At 33.8% G+C, this 20,334-nt stretch overlaps 1 protein-coding gene across 1 annotated transcript; it reads left to right on the top strand.

Annotated features, from left to right (window-relative positions):
* The first annotated feature begins 398 nt into the window (after positions 1-398).
* Positions 399-2,961, top strand: LOC147076240 (uncharacterized). The gene is made up of 4 exons (XM_085940348.1): positions 399-568; positions 971-1,123; positions 1,773-1,979; positions 2,950-2,961. The coding sequence occupies exons 1-4, from the start codon at positions 422-424 to the stop codon at positions 2,959-2,961; spliced, it is 519 nt and encodes a 172-aa protein (XP_085796474.1). The 5' UTR covers positions 399-421.
* The last annotated feature ends 17,373 nt before the right edge of the window (positions 2,962-20,334 follow it).

The following is a 20,334-nucleotide window of genomic DNA, read 5'->3' as shown; positions in this document are numbered from 1 at the left end:
ATCTTGTAAAGGTAAACGACGCTCAGTAGAAAGAATTAGGTAAGTACCTATTATATTTATTACAAGATGAAGATTATGAATGTAATGCATAGGACACTAATAATTAAAAATATAATATTGTCATCAAAATTAAAATGCAATGCTCTTAGCTTAATACAACATTATTAATTTCATCTAAGATGTTAGTAAGGTGCCCAATAATATAACATTGTTTTCATAATATTATATTAGTTGGAGACGGCTATTTTCTAAGTACTAACCCTGCTGACTAAAATATATAAAATTAAATAATAATATTATTTCCTACTTCAAAGAAATAGTTGTCTCGTTATTACAAATGGCAATACTACCCATAAATATACTATTGTCTATGGTACAAGACAGCGTGATGACGCACGATTATTCATTAGCGTCAAGCAAAATGGAAGTGAAACACGAACCGGATGATTTCGAGACGGATTCAAAAGGACAGCGCATGTTGAGTGCACCAATATTTCATTCCAACAACCCGGACGAATCTTCTTATATAGTGCAAGAGAATGCTCAAACCGCCTGTAGCACTTTTGAGGTTAGTTTTTTTAAGAAACTAATCTATTTATCTTAATTTTTAGAGTTGTGGACCATGAAATCTTGTGGAACTAAAGGTGATAAAGTACACAAGCATTTAATTCACACGAAGTGGTTTGTCTCCAATGCGAAATTTTGATATTTTGAATGGTTTTGTAAAGTGTAATTTATTTGACACAACGCCATAAAGAATTACGTTGACTTGGCTACATTCAGAATTATCAGATGATAGGTAAAGTGTCAAAAGCAGGTCAATCAGCGTTGAGGCAGCGAGAGCAGAATTGAACCAATATGAAAATAGACTATGGGAAGAAACGATCGTTGACCTTGTGTTTACAGTGTGCTTTATCTATGGCGTTATTAAAAATGCCATAACATTCTTAAAATATGTTTTGTTTTTCAGATGCCTGAAACGGAGCATGTCAATATAAAAACCGAGATTGGTTCTGAACGAGTTGACTTCGAAGATGAGTGTCTTAAAGACACAAAACACACATTGAATTATGAAAACTCTCAAGCCTTTTGCTCTAATTCGGAATACAAACCAGCAAACAAGGTAAACAATAGTCTTATTTTTTAAAAACCTACCTAGATAATGTAATCCTAAACTGTATTAGGTATTATAAAATAGGTTTTGTATTGAGTTTGTTTTCGTACTATATTCCCTTACTAACTTAAATAATTTTATATTCTATGCATTAGGACATCTTATTTAACACTTTTATCTTGTTCCGTTAGTAGAAATATACATACCTAGATAAACAGACGTCAATTGTACGCCACATCTTTTTGTTTGTTGGGTTAATGTTTAATGAATATAGATTTTCAGGATTTTTTTTCGAAATGGAAGTGGTAGATCAAATAAGTTTGGAAATTTATGGACTTTAAATAAATAAAATGCTTATTCCCACTGCGTTAGATTTAACAAAGAAAATACATGTTTTCATAAGACGGGATAGAATTAAATCAGTCCTTTTAAAGCTATGCACTAATAATAATTAAGGATACCAAAACCGTGGCTATCGGCGCAAGGTTCAGTGATACAATTATTGCATGTTTATTATTTTCAGAATTTTTAAAAGTATATCGTCTTAACTGTGAGGTTTTTAGTTAACAAAATCTGAAGTTGGCCATAACGAGAAAATTGTTTTAAAAAAACCTGCTTAGATTCTTTTAAATTTTTGTTTGTATTCTTTTCGTTCCAGGTTAACAATATTAAGTGCAGCATACCGTCTGATGAAAGTGATCTCGTCCATATTTCATCACGTTTTGACAACGCTAATGCATTGCGGATTATGGAATATAATAAACAAGATGATAGTAAAACTGTAGACAATGCACTTTTGCCTCAACGTGACTTAATCGATGTCTATCAAGACTTGGATACATCGAATAGGAAGGAAGCTCGCCTTGTATTGAAGAGAATTTTATTTTATGACAAATATTACGTATGCAACTTTTGCTACAAATTCTTTTTAACCAAAAACATTTTGCAAGAACATAGAACTTGTCACACGTCTCCCGTTTGCATTGAAGCTGTTCCTGATTATCTAAAGAATCAATTTGCTTTAAACCAGGAAGGATTCACCGATTCCAATGGAATATATTATTATGATGATTTACATTCAAAGAAATTAAACATTAGGCATGAAAAAACATACCAATATCTGCACAGAGAAACTGATACTTCTGGGATACAGTCCGAAATGCTCTACGATGAAATTGACATACATCAACATAACATTAAAAAGAAAATAGATTTTCAAGTATATGCTGTCCAGCAAAAGTATCCTGTTGGTGATGTCACTACCACATCATCTGATCAAAATAATGAATCTATGGGATCCGAAACGTGTTTTCCTCAAGACAAACTGAATAAACCCAACAACTATACAGATGTACATCTAAGTCCGCGCAGAACACCTGAACAATCTATAGTTGACACCTCGCTACCGTATTATGATATTGAAATCCACGAAAATGATATTAAAAAGGAATTATTAGCACTGACCACCGAAAAGGAAGTCTGCCTGAAGTTGGAAAAAATACATTCTACGTTAGAAATTTTGTATGTCATGTTTGCTTCGCCTTTTTCTCATCTGAAGACATTTTGAAGGAACACAAATTGGGTCACGGCCTATCTTTGTCTGGCAATGATAACAATAATCATAATATAAAACGGTTTGCTTGCAGTGAATGCGGATATAATGCGCCAAACGGTCTCACTTAAAAAAAACATATAACAATCCATAGTGCCAAAATCCCATTTCTGTGCAATATATGTGGTTATGGTACAAGAATAATGAAACACATGAAGAGACATAGACTGATTCACAGTGGAGAAAAACCATTTATTTGCAAAATATGTAATTATAAATGCAGAGATTCCGCTAGATTGGAAAGCCATAAACTGATTCATAGTGGGGAAAAGCCTTTCGCATGCAACGTGTGTGATTATAAATGCAGATATTCTGGTTCATTAAAGATACATAAACTGATTCATAGTGGGGAAAAACCTTATGCATGCAACTTATGTGATTATAAATCTAGAGCCAAAAGTACTTTAAACGCACATATGGTGGTTCATGTTGGCGTGAAACCTTTTAAATGCTATGTATGCCATTTACTATATAAGACATCAAGCGATTTGAAGAAACACGGAATTATTCATACCAAAAAAGCCCTTGAGTGCAATAAATGTGATTTTAAAACCTACCAAAACCACCATATGATAGAACATGTAATGATTCACACTGGAGAAAAGCCTTTCACGTGTAAATTATGTGATTACAAATGCAGAAGGCGTTCTCACTTGAAGTTACATAATATGGTTCATAGTGGCGAAAAACCCTTTAAATGCCCTGAATGTAATTTTTCCTCCACACAATCCAGTAACTTTATTATACACAAAATGATTCATACTAATGAAAGACCATTTAAGTGCACTGAATGTAATTATTGTAGCACACAATCTAGTTACTTAAAAAAACACAAAATGATCCATAGTCGTGAACAAAACCACTAAGTTATTGTTTGGCTTACTATATAGGTATGTCTTAGAGTAAAACAAATATGTAAAGTGACACCGTTTTACACGCTCAATCAAATAAATTTAGTCAGAAACATTGCCCTGACATATTATAACTCTATTTCGTTAAGGTGGGTTTCTCCAAGGGTGTGCCGCATATTATTCTCATATGTATATAACAAATTTGAAGTAAACTTATTTCAATGCAACGATGCAGATGATAAATTTTGAATAAAAGATTCATAATAAAATATATTATAATTATAGTTTAATCAGTGAAGTGTATGTGTTTTAAAATGATAAATTTTGAATAAAAGATTCATGATAATACATAATATAATTATAGTTTAATCAGTGAAGTGTATGTGTTTTAAAATGATGTCGGTAAACGTAGACTTTATCAATACTAATATGAATTCTTTCGAAGAAAGAGTCAGAATTAAAAAAAGGATGGTCCGATGACATCTGTGGAAAGTGATAAGTATTTTTCAACCAATAAAAGAATTAAATCGTCTTTAAGAAATACTTACCATGAATCAGGACAGACTTAACTGTCTACCTGTGTTAAGCATTTAGAAAAAACTTTTATAAACAGTTCCAGACTTTAATGAAAAGTGATTGACGTGTTCGCTAAACAGAAGCAACGCTGAATTGATATGCTTTTTAAATAAGGTAATGACGATACCCCGGTCCCGGAATAATCCCAAAGGCACTTTACCTTCAACTGGTCCTGCCCTTAGACCGATTGAGAACCTTTGCTTAGCTAGCTCAGTCCTATTTGGGAGAGGGTAGTCACCTAAAGTTCTTGTTCGACACGATTTGAATACACCATATCAATATTATTTACTTTATAATGTTTATAGAATCGCCACCTAGTAATAGGTTGACGTCTAGGTCGTTGTTTATTTAGTCAACCTCTAATTTAAATTTACTTTCGTAAAGATATACGCAAATGTCAAAGACAGCTGACCTCCTGTCACTTTTCTTTATTTCAGATGTTTCCCGAAGAAAACATCGTAGATTATTTTCAAAAATAAAAACTTCTTCAGTAATGCAGTTTTAATTATTTATTAAAATTATCTCAATTAATAAATTTATTATATTTAATTGTTTATTGACAATTATACACTTTATTTTAACTTCAAATAATTACTTAATTATTTTACAAACTTATTTAACTTAATTATTATGTAAAGTTAACTAATTATAATTATTTTATATTTATTTAGTATACGATTACACACTTATAAATTATGAGTCGCCGTATATAAACTTTAGGAAACTATGTTCCTTTTATAAAAAAATAATATCGCGACTGATGACGCAATGCTGTGACGATACGTTGTTTACAATATCAACTGACAGCTCGAATCACCACGTCACCCGTTGTGACGCCTTGACTGATGACGCGACGGAAATTTCGTAAAAGAAAATATCGCGGAAATATTTTAAAACTACACGAATTTACTCCGCACTTAGGCACAACCTTTCGGTGCTATTGGAAAATCGGCGACTGCAGTGGATGGAAATGTATGGCGTTTTATAGTCTCCAGAAGGGGGTCTCCCGAGATTTTGACGTCATAGGTGCAAACTTCCCCCACTCTAAATTTTTGTTTTCTTTGAATAACTAAAGGATTACTTATATTTTTAATCAAGAGATTACGTTTACGTATAGAGGTTCTAATACTTGTCATTGAAATATGGATTTTGTCAACATAAATTACTAAAAAGGGTCTAGAAAGGTCTTACATGACTTTTCTGGGCGTGTTCACACGCGAAAAACGAATCAATGGGGCAGTCTCTTCCATCAGACCAAGAGTCAAAGTCTTGGACCAATCACAGAAAAGCTATTTATTTCCCGGCTTTTCCGGAAAATTATGATCATTTAATTAAATAAAAATAAGCAATTTTTTAATACCTATAAGTGGTACAAATTTAGTGACAATCGTAAAAGTCCCTATGGTACTTTCAACAAAGATTGGCCAAATATCTATTAATTCATTTATCGGGTTCGCGGTTAAGAAAAATGAAAATGTTTCCGTTCAAAACGGTGCGTAATATGAAGATGAATAATCAAAATTACCGCTCGCGTGTGTTAACGTAATCAGAATGGCGTAAAATTAAATTTAGCCGTTTCTTTTATACAAAAACTTCGCGCGCTAATTGTGGTCAGCCGGAAGTAAATTCAATTAAAATTTATTTAATTACATTTATAAAACACTTCAACTTAGAAGTATAACTTTAGCTCTAATCTAGATTTATACGACAAGTATTCATTTATAAGGTTTGAAAGTTACCTATTTCGAGTGATTATTTAAAATTTAAAATTGATCTGTCGGGGTTAATCGACAGATCTAAAGAACAATTTTTATTTGTAAATTAGGAAAGCAACCGAGTCCTTGGACTTACATTGTTAGAATTTCTATTTCCGAAATTCCTTCATCTATCTTTTACAAAGGTAGGTACTTAAATTCGTACCCTTTTATTTTGACTCAAAACATTAATTTATTATTTAAATTAGACGTGTGCAATCAATACTAATGTAATCATTAGATTTTAATTACGACAATATCTGATTTCATAATTTATTTATTTAAGATAATATTCAACTTTGGCTACCGGAAAATACTTCGTAACCAAATTTGAAAAATAAAATTTATTTTTATATAATTCAAAATTAGATTAAATATGAATGGACATCTGTTTACAATGTTTAGCAAATGATATCACATAAGTCGTTTACAAGTTATTATCTATTTTTAACCATAATCCTATACATTTTAATTACTTACATTTTACCTTATAAGACCGTTCGGCCTTCTTGAAAGAAAACTCATCCATAGTTCATTCTGAGTGGCTATAAGTCTCTCAGACTGTACTATGAGACTCATTACATAATTGCCATTGCTTTGTTTAGAGGTAGGCTACGTATTTTCAAACAAAAATCGACATTTAAGGTCGGACAGAAAAGTTGTGACGTCACAAATTTTTCGAAAAGAATGTCAGCTGAAGGCGTACATTTTTATGGCCGTGTCGGTAAGACAGTTTTTAGTACACCCCAATGAAACTAATTTTGGAAACCACCGACCGCCACTGATGACGACCATGACGTGGATTCACAAACTTTAGATGGATCTCTCACCAGAACACGACAGAAGAAGAAGATCGGAGGATATGACTATACTTCCTTCCCTCTGCTTATCATGATTACAATTGAGTGATGATTTTCGTACCACAACTACCTCAGATCGCCCCATTATAATATCACACGCCATACACATTAATTAACTGTGTTACAATATGAATATCTTTTAAACCAATAAACACTGTTTAGCACAATACTGCAAATAAAACTTCTTTTTTTTTGCGAATAAAGAATGCGACATTCTTCATTATTTTGTAAGTATTTTTTTATTTAATTAAAAACGTTTTATTTACAAAAGTACATTTAAAGTGTTTTATGAGTTTCAAAACTATTATATATGTATTTGAGATACAATGAACAACTAATCGTTTGATACGATTCGTCACTTATACTATAGCGGAACCGAATCAGGTTAAATGTAAATTGTACGACAACATTATGGCCTAAACTCTAAAGCATGTGCGCATATTGCAGTTGACAAAAAAAGCCTAACCATTTATTACTAATATAACACGCGATTTTCTTTATTTGTGATTTTATGATTGTAATTAAGTACATATAACATATTATGAGCCAAAGTACGTAATAAAGCTTCTCCTTTGGCCTGGCTAGGCCTATAGCTGGGCCATAATACCTTCATATTATGAACACCACGATGTACTTCCAACAATCTCTGAGGCGCGACACTCTTACGTAATTCCAGGTCATACCAACATCCCATATAGGTACACTATATTATATTTGGTTGTCTACTAGGATTCCGGAATCCGGTTGGCTTGAAGAACACGCAAGCCCCGTTGAGGTTTTCTTCAGACATCTAATTCAAATTGTTGCCTCTTCACTCTTAGCAAGACGAGAGGTTTCTTGATGGGATGGTTTATTTTCTTGTAAGTAAGCATGTCGCTGATAATATTATATTACATTGATAACAGTATCACATTTGAAAAATTAGAAATTTATTAATGTTTTAGCACTATATAATAAACTTGACAGGATGCCCATATTATAATTGTCTTTGGCGTTGGCGCTTCGCTAGTGACAAGCTATCCATTAGCATTATAAACATATTCATTAAAAAAACGCAAATAAAAGATGCACATCATCATAATATGTGTCCTATAGTATCAAAAGTAGATCTGTGCGTTATTCATCATTCCGAGAAAATTACAAAGAACGTTTTGTTGAGTTTTTTTGTGTTATAATAGCATGAAATATGTTTCTACATTTAGAAATTCTACTTTTGTTTCCAAAGTATAGAACAGTTCTAATTCTGATACCAAGCACTATTTCCCATCACAATTTTATACCACACTGATATGATTTTGATTCTAATATTATATTGCTAGTCGTACATTATGGTCAGAAGAATAATTTGGTATACTTACTTAAATTTCGATATATTTGCGACAGTTCTACTTTTGATGCTATACGACTCATATATTCTTTCTTCGATGCTGAAAATTTGGGTTATGATTTTTTTCACGAGGACAAATGCTGGCTGGAAGTAACATTTCTTTATGATCTTTTTGAGAAATCAAACATTTTTAATTTAAGCCTGCAAGAAGCGAACGAAAATATCAAAGAAAAAATTAAATCTTTCTGTAACAACTTAGACCTGTGGACCAGAAATGTTAAAAACTTACAGCTTAATTAATTGGTTTCCGAGTGGAGACCCATCCTTAAAAAAATTAAAATTTTGAATAAGTGCAGAGGACATTAGAACTCCTTTCTGCATCATTTTCCCAAGTATTTTCCATATCCTGATTATCAAATATACCAGTCAGTCATCAATCTATTTCCTAGATTCGACGGTACACACTTGACACTTACAGAAAAGGAAATTTTAATAGATCTAAATAACGACCTTGTGCACAAAGCCTCATTTTCTGAGCTAGACTTTTCGGCGCTGAGAACTCTATCAGCATTTTTGATATCGTTTTGGAGTCAAAACCTATCCTCGATTGGCTACAACAGCAATTAAATCTCTGTTGCTGTTTGGATAGTCGTATCTTTGCGAAGTTGGTTTTTTAGCGCTCATGGAAATGAGATCAAAAAAACGAGAGCGGTTACAGATGGTAGATAAGGAGTTACATGTTTGGTTGTCTAATTTTAACCGCGTTTCGACAGAATTATTTTTTAAGGCAGTTTCATTTGGTGTGCCGTGAAGTAGAAAAGTTTGACAGACACTGGTCTGAATTAAAAACTACGAGGCTAGAACAAATCATTTACTAGCCTTGTAAATAGCATCATTTCATTTAAAATTAAATTAAAACTGTTCGTCCCTGTTAGCAAATAAGGATTTTTGTCATTTACCACACTTGAAAGAGCAGAATGAATATGCTGTGGATAGTAGCAATTTGACCAAATATATTGTAAAAATCAAGATATAGCAAGGGTTCTTTGAAAGTCGTTTTCATGATTTTGCTAAAGAAGAAAACTCCATGTTCACATTTATAAACATATTTTCACTCAGTGAACTAAATGTAATGCTGATGCCTAGTAACATACAAGTGGAACTGATTGATTTAAAAACAAATTCATTATCGAAAATGAAATATGATGAGCTTTTTCCTGATCAAAATGCTTCTGAAATAATTAATTTCTGGCGTTCATTACCTTACATTATAGTATTAATATTAATAAAAATAAATAAGTTAATAACTTCAGTTGTAATGGCTATCTCAAGTTTCGCAGATGATCTTCCAACATATTAAACCATTTTCTAGACGAAACGTTTCAGAATCTTTTATTTTTCTGAGCTCTTGCGAGTAGGTAGATCTAAAAATTTAAAGAAATATTAATGGCTACTCAATATGAATTAACAAGGTACCTACCTATTCTTATATTTATATAGTTGTTAATTAACTATTGTAATACTGACCTTTTGTTTTTAATTTTCGACTTAATTTCCTCACCTCATCCAGAAATATTCATTGTATTTTCCAAGTCATTATAAGCAGATTACTTAGATTGTTTATTTTTATACAAGTAGTGGAGATTTAAAATTCGAAAGCACTCACGGGCTAAATATTCCGAAACGAGTTTATGGGTACCTAGTATCTTCGCTCCAACGAAACGTCATCTCTACGGAAACTTATGAACTTGACTAAAGATAAAGACGATAACGTGTTCAGACTCTTCTCGTGGCCTGTTTAGTATTTAGTGAGAGGTGGTGGGGGTTGCTACTCGACCGAAACATAATAAATATAACAAAATGGATCGACCAGACTAAATGATTCTATTAAATTTCTTTTGATCATGTCCGATCCTAATAGAATCCACCACGAAGTGGAGGTTTGTACCGACAGATTTTATTTTTACGAGGAAAGGATGTCAGCCACCTGCTCAACATATTAGGTGCATACTCTGACTCATACACAAATTGAAAAACAATATGCGTACTTGCCAGACCCAGGATTCGAACCTGGGACCCCCGACGCAATAGGCCAACGCTTAAGCCGCGCGGCCATCGTTACTCGACTTAATTCGTCTGTTCGTAAACGTTTAGTTACTAAATTAATCGCCACTCGAGCAGTCCGAAACAGCCTTCAGCGAGTGGACAACCGCTGACCAAATGCCGTCCTACAGTAGTACCCAAGGAGCAGAGCACTAAACGCCTACAGAGGCGTATAATAACCTGCTGGATAGACGAACCCATGAAGTTCGTTAGATGCACGTGGCAGCAAAGAACTAGGGACCGAAAAGAGTGGACGGAGCTTCACTGGAAATGTTTGCGACGGATATTAGGTTTGCGGTGGTATGAGTAACGAGGAGATAATACAAGAGAACGCACCGAGCCTGAAAATGTGCCATTAGACCCGGCTCAGCCATGTGTTGCGCATACCAAGAGAGAACTTCAACTTGGCTTGTCTGTTCTTCAAGCTAAATGCATTCCGGCTTCGTGGAAGGCCGCTATATTCTACCTTTTTATGGAGTGTACACAGTACAACTACGGGTTGTCGGTATAACTTTAAATGATGCAAGAAGTCTCGCAAGTGACATGTATTCTTGAAGCGTTGTGTGGTGTCCAGCTAACATGGGCAATACAAAAAATATTATGATGATTGTGATATTAATTACATACTTATATACAACAAAAGAGGTGGTTCTTGGTGATTTTTTGTTGTTGATGATGGAGGGCTTCGAGCTACTGAATGGGAAACAAGTCCCGCCTGTCGATCGTCACTAGAAATAAGATACTTCCTCCTTTTGAAGCCCGCTTATAATTCTATTGATCTTGTCTTTTGAACTTTTAAACCTTATGGTGGGGTGGAGATCGCTTACCTTAGTGATTTTACCTGGCACTTGGGGATTAAAAAAATGGGGATAAATAAGGTAGGTGTAGGCGTTTTGGAATGGCTGGAGGCCACCCGAAGGCCTTCGTATTTGGTGTCATCAGGACATATATTATATAGACATACACATTGTTTGGCTTAAATTGATCACATAGGTACTTTTATTTTTATGTAGGTACCGTAAACTGGGGTTACTTCACTTCACTTTTCGCCAATGTTTCTTATTTCATTGTCATATAAAATAACTAAAGCTTTTTTAATGTTTCATTAATTTAATTCGATTAAAGCATCTACAAACTAATTGTTTTAAGGCAGAAAATATTTATTGATCACATGTTATTTAAAAAAAAGGTATATTAAATTTATACCTATATTGGGGTAAAGCAGGGCCTTGAAGGGGGTCACGTCTTTCCTCCAACGTACAAAATATGACTATATAAATAATACTGGAGTAAAGTATTACTGATGTATATCAATAATTACACTTCTCAGATAATATTATATGTCGTCGTGGTAAATGCAATAGGTCGTATGTCAAAAAAAATCAATTTTATTTTATTGCACTATAGTGACCAGCTCAGTCATCTACACCATCTCCAATAGGTCTTATGTTGTTAGACCAATAAGAAGTCGACTATCCCAACAATTGCAAAAAGACGAACCGAAACGTCGTTGATATTGGTCACGCCAAACAGTCGTATGTCAGAGCTCATCATAATGATAGTCATGTTTTTGTTTGTTTTTATTCCTCGTTCTTGACTTTATACTAAAGAATTCGTCAAATAATACGATGTAAGTAATTTACCAATCACTGTTTTTTAAAATCTACTTTATAATTACATTATTGTTATCAGATTTAGTAAAATTTTCAAGATTCTTTCTACAGATAATCTAACATTACTTTTTGTCTCAGGGCCCTGAACATTTTTGAAAGAAAAATTCTCCGCCGTATATATGGACCGATCAGGGACGGCACCAATTGGAGAAAATATAATGAAGATTGCAGCGCAGTTCAATCGATTAAGATTGGAAGACTGCGATGGCTAGGTCATGTGCACCGTATGAATGACAATGAACCGGCAAAGAGAGTGATGTCCGGCAATCCAGTCGGGCGTAGAAGAAGAGGCAGGCCGAAGATTTGCTGGTTGGATGGAGCTGCCAATGACTGCCGTGTTCTAGGGGGTACCAAAATGGAAAGCGGCCACACTGGATAGTGACAGGTGGAGGGAGCTATTGGAGGAGGCCAAGACCCACACCGGGTTGTCGCGCCCTTGATGACGATGATGACTTTTTGTCCCATTTATTTATTGCCAAAGTAATTATTTGTTCACCAATTATGATTGACAGTTTTAATAAGACACTGTTTATTTAGTAAAAAGCTATCAAAATGATTAAATGGAAGTTGTGGGCGGTACTTGGTATCTTTAGCAGTCAGCAACATTACTTCACCGGATACTAATGGTAAGAATAAATAAGATTATAACGCCACAAAACAACAAGATGTGGAGTGGAGATGATAATTTGCTGAGATGCATTAACGATTATAAAATTTAGAAATCATTATTTTCTTCAGGACCTCAAATAACCTGTGGAGTCGTAGGAACCACTGACGATATGGCGTTACAAATTGAACCTGGTAATGCAGCGGAACTTGAACTCTTAGGCATAAAGCCCATTGACGCAGTGAGTGCGGCGCTCGCGCAAAATTTCTACAAGTGGCGCGTAAATCATCGAAAATACAACGTAATCAAATACGCCAGCGCCCACTGGATTTGGCGATGCATTATACGCGCCCGCCGCATGAATCATTGTTTTTTCGCGAATCACCGCTTCTCGGCGATACGAATGAAAGAAAATACAATGGAGTCCATTCATTGAACACAGCGAGCAAAATCACGCTCTGGACGGCGTCGTCGATCGACGGGCGAAAAGTCATTATTTAATAACAGAGAACGCATTGTTTAATTTTATTGCATGTCCTTTATTTCGCTGGTTGAATAATGTCGTCGTAAATATTTATTACAAGCCCCGAAATAATATAATATTTTTATTGCTTTGTTATGAGAGACGCTGTAAAAATAATTGTTTTGTGCTGCTTGGGCCGCTTATTACATAGGTGAAGGGTAATGCGAGGCAAGAGACGTATGATTATGGTTATGAATAAACACTTAATACGCCGACTTTGCCCGCTCGACGCGTTCTGTGGGCACCATCGCTTAGTCTTAGAGCATCCATTTGAAGTCACTTTTCAAAATATTGGTTCAGAAATAGAACTCGATTTCGCTGAGGTTAATAATACTTTGACTGTCGAAACTCCAATTTTAGAACAAGCCGAATCATTGTTGAGGCAACCTTCGGACATAGAGATAGCAGAGAACATTGTATCAACATAATCAGCCCCGAGATAAAATATAGATTGTGATATTATGATGATGACTGAACATCTAAGTGGCCCTGAACATTTACTATCTGACATCAGTAGTGGCTCTGAAGCTCTGTTTCAACCTGAATCAAATCAATCAAGCTCATCAGAAGACTTAGAGGAGTTTGCTATGCAGTCTGACACCCATGGTGACGAACCTACTGAGCAAGTGAATCAAAGAAAACAAAAGCTTGCTATTCACAAATTTTTGGAAGAAAACAAAATAAAACTAAGTACCGTTTAAATAAAAAAAAAATACTTTTCTAAAAAAAATATTCTTTTGAAACTTATTTCTTTTAAGTAGGTATTTACCTGCTCTGTTTTTTTATGCAAATACTTAATTAAACTATGATATTTTTAAATAAATCTTTTTAAAAATTATTGTGTATTATTTTGAATATTAACTTTTAATCTTTTCTTTTAAACATTGAAATTGTTTCTATACAAGTACCTGATTAAACAGAGATTTTTAAACAGATCTCCGATTTATAATATTTATGCACACTTATGTCAACAAAAGTGGCCATTATTGACGATCAAATAGTTGTATGTCAACCTAACTTTCTAAATATTCATCTTACGTCAAAATGATGATAACAGTCTTAACGGGGAACAAATTCAACTAAGTAAATAATTTTGTGAAAAACATCGGTGCAATGGGGTTAAGATGGGATAGTTTTTTGTCTCTCCTGAAAAGTATGGTATCTTTGACATACGACCTATTGCATTTACCACGACGATGTACTGCACTGGTTTACCATATCGACTTTGGAAAGGCAAAAGGATTTAACCCTCACTTTTTGCAAAATAGGTTTTATTAAATAATAGCATTGCACACAACTAAATACACGTTCTGCCTAAAGGATGTAAGCTGCAAAATGCCAAAATATTATCAAATTTTAGCTTTTAATTTTTAAAAAAGAAGGGCGTTTGAAATTTGCATCCAGGTAAAAGGATTTATTCCACATCAATGATATTATTAGTCGTTCAAGTAATCTAGACGGAAAGTAAAAAGGCGTTATGCATCTTACGTTGCAAATGTATGAAAATAATGGTAGTTTTACTAAACTCTGCCGGCCGACCGGGTAAGTTATGAACCAGAAGGAAGACTTAAGCCACATACATTTCTCGGTCGGTCGTTTGACAGTTAACACGGATTTCGACAGTTTTTTCATAAAAAATCATTTAAAGTTTAATCATTGAGTCAACATGGCATCAGAACGAAGCAAAACGATTCTTGAAAAGTGTGGTGTTAATATGGACGCAACAAATAATCCCGACAAGAACTGTTAGTGTTTAAAATTACATCTTGAAGTTTCTATATCACACACGAGAAAGAGCTATTGTAAATTCTATCTATATCGGTATGAAACAGCCTGTGACAACTTATATTGTGTTTTAATTGTCGATTATCGATTAATTGATTTGATGATTTCATAATATCTGAGAAAAGTAATACAATATTTGCTAATTCACTTAAAACACTGCCATGCGATTTATAGTTTATGTGATGTGTCAAAAATACTTCTCAATTGAAATTGTTTTCAATTCGCTTTAATTTACGATTAATATCATTGTAATAGACTAATATCATTATTATACACTGTTTTATGTTAATATATTATAGTAATAACATAAATCGCAAGTAAAATGTACGTGTCTAACTCCAAATATGTTAATACCTACCTAATTTTTTGTCAGGTAAAATGACTTAACCCTCATTTTTATTAGTTTTTCTTCAATAACTTCATTATTTAATTATAGATTGGGAAAAAATAACACCAAATTATTAATCATCATGCACTTCAAATTTGTGTCTATTTTATATTTAGACTTTGGCCCAAAATCTTTATCAAAACGTTTTTTGTGCCTCCTGTAAAATTTGATTAGTGTGGATTAACTCCTTTTGCCTTTCCACAGTCGATATTATAACATAACGGTTATAAATCGAAGACCTTGGTACAAAAACAATAAATGTCACAAAATTATTTTTTTTATGAGAGGGTAAGAACATAATAAATCTTGGTTTTAAAAAGCATTTTTATAAATTTGACAATGAGGAATCACTAATAAGCTTTATACGCACTATATGAGTGTAACAAATATATTTTGTTTAATTTTGTTAATTATATATTTATAAATATAAGTGTGAAAAAAATATTTTGTTGTTTTTACACAATTCGTGGACCTTTGTTGTTCTTATTGGAAAATTGATATTTATATAAATAAAACGACTGATTCATTCATATGATATTATATTCACACCCATTACGGAGCTATTTTTTAAGAGCAGCTCGTAGGTATATTCGGTTCGGTGCTTTCATAAGAGAAGTATTAATTAATACAGTGTAATAATACCAATGAGCTGCCTGACGCCAGTCTTTGTTACATTGGCACATATATCTGTTTTCTCTGTAGAGTATTAATTTGACTCATTATGAGAGAAAATAATTAATTACCTATTTCTGAAAAACTAAAAAAATCTGTTACTTTAGCAGATCTATCTGGGGCTCTGTAGAGTATAATTATTTAAGCTCGGTAAAAAAAAATAAGTATGAAGAAAAAAAAAATATGGTATTTTCAAAACCAGAACATTTGGTGGTCAAGATAAATCAGCTTTAAATTCTAAATTGTTATGATCTACAACAATACTTATTTTTTGCCACTTTCTGATGGGAGCCCGTTGTGTCTGGAAAGCAGCATTTCAAAAAAATATGTCACAATTATAATATCTACATAATTTTAAAAATACTTCTACTTGGGCATCCATAGAATACTACTATTATTAATAGGCCTCCACAGAAAAGAGGTCGTATTAACAGATTTTGTTTTTACGAGAAATGGATTTTAGCCACTTGCTCAACCTATTAAGTCCATCAAACAGAAATTGACAAACAATATGTGTACTTGCTAGACCCAGGATTCGAACCTGGGACTCACATCATAGGCCGACCCTCAAGCCGCTCAGTCATCGTAGGTGACAAAAACAAGAACAAAGATAGAAAAAAAATAGTATTTCATAACCACTTACCTAATTGAATAAATATGTTACAAAGGCTGAAATAAATGCAGGTTAATAATAAAAAGGACAAAAGTTGGACAAATCAAGTCATCCAGTGATATCAAAAACGTCCGCAAGGTAGACCGAGAGGCCGCTGAATCGATGAAATGATAAAGTTCTGCGCAAGTACGTGGCGATGCAACGCACAAGACCAAGATAAGTGGAATCAGCTTGGAGAGGCCTTCATACAGCAGTGGCTAGATTCTGGCTGATAATGATGAATTAGGTCGCAATTTTATATGTACCCACCTAACATTGATTTTAATTAGTTTATTAATAAATAATAAATAAGCAGAACCAGTTTTCGCGCTAGGCCTTGCACACAGCGTGGCGTTCTAAATTCAAGGTGTTGGATTTTAATAAAACGATGGTAAAGTAAATCTAAAAAAAATAATTATATGCATTGTCTGCGCTGAAGTTTTCTACTTGTTTTCCATTAACAATAATTGTTTTTATTAGAAATAGTAAATTATATACTAATTATGACTAGCAAATAAAAGACATTATAAATTTTCAAAAAACTATTTATTGAAACTACTTTCTTTTGAAGTTGACATAATACCTGTCACGTACGTAGACATGACGCAAGATTCTATTTAATAGTACAAAACTTTTATTCGATAATTTAAGAATACATTGTGACCACTTCCCGATCGAACCTTCTGCGCGGCAGCACCGTTAGTCAAACACGTTCGAACTTCGAAGCATACAGAAACGAGAGAAAATTATTTCATTTCAGACACGTCAACAAGGAATATTAGTAAGTTATAATTATAGTTTCCAGAGCGTGTGTTGCATGCTATAAAAAATTGCAAATACAAGAAACTATTTTTCAGTAGAAACGTACTCAGGTACTCAGATGTCACCTGTTTCAAGCAATTGCAGCCGCCGTTCTGCAATAAGACAGTCCCCAGGGTCCAAATATCTCGAAACCCAGAGGACAGACGATATCATTCGGTGAGAGATAGTGATATTTTTCAAACCTTCATTTGAAATGAATTTTTCAGTTTCAGGTGAGATGTCGCGTGTTTTTCTATCGAAACAGCTCTTAAAACCAAACATATTTCATAAAAATCAATATATTGTTTTCACATAGGCACGTATTGAATATTTAAAACTGAAATTATTGTACACCAAAGGCTTAGTAGTTTATAAAAATATATTTTAATATTGACACTACAATGTATATGATAAAAATATGTCACACGAATGATTTTTTTTGTGTTTTTTTATGTGACCAGACTGTCAATGTGTTATCACATCGGTCACGGTTAAATGGCTTTTCACAAGAATGGATTATTTGGTTATATTAGTATGATTTATACAAGCGTAATCACTGTGTACACACTTTAATGATGTTTCCCCACTGTGCGTCATTTTGTGTACCTAATTTCATAGTGACACCCCGGAAGTCCGGGTAGGGAGGGGAGTCGGGGCCGCACAGTCCGATCCGATCTCCGCGCTCGACTCTCTGGTCGACCGGGCGTCAATTACGCCCTGGTTAGCGTGCTGTCGGTCGATTCGTGTGAGTCACACGACCAGCTTCCACCCTTTGACTAGCTCAGTGATTTAAATTGTTTAGGGCGGTCAATTGAAGCTGGATTTTGGGGTTTGGGTAGAGCACGTTCAGTGTAAGGTTAGGCCATGACAGTTGATTATGGTGGATATTCACAATGAAACACACGTTGTTCGTAGCACAGAGTTTTATTTTAAAACTTATAGTTCACAAAAAAGGTACATACACAACACACAGATACACAATATTAAGTTTTACACCGTTTATAAATTTTCAACAGCCCTAAATTTGGGATGGGACACATACCGCGTGCCACGGCCAGGTCTCATTTTTTGGCTTTATCGCTGTCCCTTTCAATCTACCCCTGAACGTCTACCCCTCTCTATCATTCTTGCCCGCAGCAGAATGCTTGGCCTTTGCTGGGTTTTACCTTAAGGGTCGTCCAAGTCACCTTTTTGCGAGGTAGTTGAAAGTTACAGCGATTTCAAAGAATTGAGCCCAAAAGAAACAACATTTATAGTTAATTAATACAAATCATTGTATTCATACAGCGGCGATAGAAGGACTTTGGCTTGGCGGACTATAAGAACCATGAATGTGGCATCCATATCTTCGCTCGTACTTTACCCTAAAGGGGTCCTCCATGCACGTAGAAACGTGGAGGTATCAATAGTATGTTATAGATTGTTACATGTCGTGTAGTCAAATTTGACCCCATTTTAATAGATTTCAACAGAGTGTGCCATTTTGCGTATTTTCATCGCACAAGATTGTATACATGAGTAATTACATTGGACACACTAAATGCCTTTTCACCGCAATAAATCATTGTGTGTTTTCAAATTATTGGATACTATGGTTGATTAATTGCATTGGTCCCATTTAAATGATTTTTTACAAGAATGAGTCATTTTGTATTTTTTCATCGAAACAGTTGTAATACAAGTGTAATAAATAACATTGTTCACATTTAAATGACTTTTTAGCAGAATGTGCCGTTTTGTGGACTTTTAACGAACTAGATTAAATACATGACAACTTATATTGATCACATTCAAATGGTTTATCAACAGAAAGTATCAATTTGAGCGTATTCATCGCGCTAGACACTAAACACGAGTAATAGCTTTTCACCGGAATATTTCATTTTGTGTTATTTTATTGCACTTGATGCTATTCACATGCACACACATTAACCAAATTAAAATGGCTTCTCACCAGAATGTATCATTTTGTGTCTACTTATCCCGCTAGACACTATACACGATTAATCGCATAGATCACATTTAAATGTCTTTACCAGAATGCATCATTGTGTGTTTTTTCATTCCGCTAGATGTTGTACAAGAGAAATCGCATCGACCACACACACAATCATTTTGTGTGTTTTCATGTTTCATACACGAGTACTTACACTGACCACATTTAAATGGCTTTCTACCCGAATGTATCATTTTGGGTATTTTTATTCCGCTAGATGTTGTACATGAGAAATCGTACTGACCACATTAAAATGGCTTTCATCAGAATGAGTAATTTTATGTTTTTTAATAGCACCAGATGTTATACAAGAGTAATCACATTGGTCACATTTAAATGGCTTTACACCAGAATGAGTCATTTTGTGATTTTTCATGTTTTCAGATGTTTTACTACAGTAATTACATTGGTCACATTTAAATGGCTTTTCACCAGAATGAGTCATTTTGTGAAGTTTCATACTACCAGATGTTATACATGAGTAATAACACTGGTCACATTGGAATGGCCTTTCACCAGAATGCGTCATCTTGTGTACTTTCATGGCGCCAGATACTGTACATGAATAATTACACAGGTCACATTTAAATGGTTTTTCACCAGAATGTGTCATTTTGTGTATTTTCATCCTATTAGATTTTAAACATGAGTAATCACATTGGTTACATTTAAATAACTTTTTACCAGAATCATTCCCTTTATGTAGTTTCATGGAAGCAGGTCGATTGATGATTTCATTAGATTTACTTGAATATGGATTTAAATTAATCTTTTTCTTAATGGTTTTATTATGAAACAATTTGTGAATCTCCAATAAATATAACGATACAAAAATATTAAAACAAATACCGCATACAAAATTTTCGTTGTTAAACGATTTTTTCTCTAATTTTATAACAGGTACTAATAAATCGGGACTTGACGCGTTAGATTGCATCATATGAAGACGTTTAACAGTGCGACTGACGTCCTCTTCATTGCCAATTGTCTTATAATACACCCCGAGTTCTTTTTTAATGTCTTGTTTGTCAATCTGTATT

Source organism: Rhyacophila brunnea, unplaced genomic scaffold (assembly GCF_057557595.1).
Source record: "Rhyacophila brunnea isolate RB1 unplaced genomic scaffold, BYU_Rbru_1.0 scaffold_13, whole genome shotgun sequence".
In the NCBI taxonomy this organism is placed as follows: Eukaryota; Metazoa; Arthropoda; class Insecta; order Trichoptera; family Rhyacophilidae; genus Rhyacophila; species Rhyacophila brunnea.
The sequence above is the reverse complement of the archived record's forward strand: the minus strand, read 5'-3'. Positions and strand labels throughout refer to the sequence as shown.

Bases quoted from the DNA above. Each gene is read 5' to 3' on its own strand.
- LOC147076240 (XM_085940348.1), top strand. From the start codon at position 422: ATGGAAGTGAAACACGAACCGGATGATTTCGAGACGGATTCAAAAGGA. The intron at 569-970 runs GTTAGTTTTTTT...TTTGTTTTTCAG, and splicing joins CCGCCTGTAGCACTTTTGAG to ATGCCTGAAACGGAGCATGT. The intron at 1,124-1,772 runs GTAAACAATAGT...TTTTCGTTCCAG, and splicing joins AATACAAACCAGCAAACAAG to GTTAACAATATTAAGTGCAG.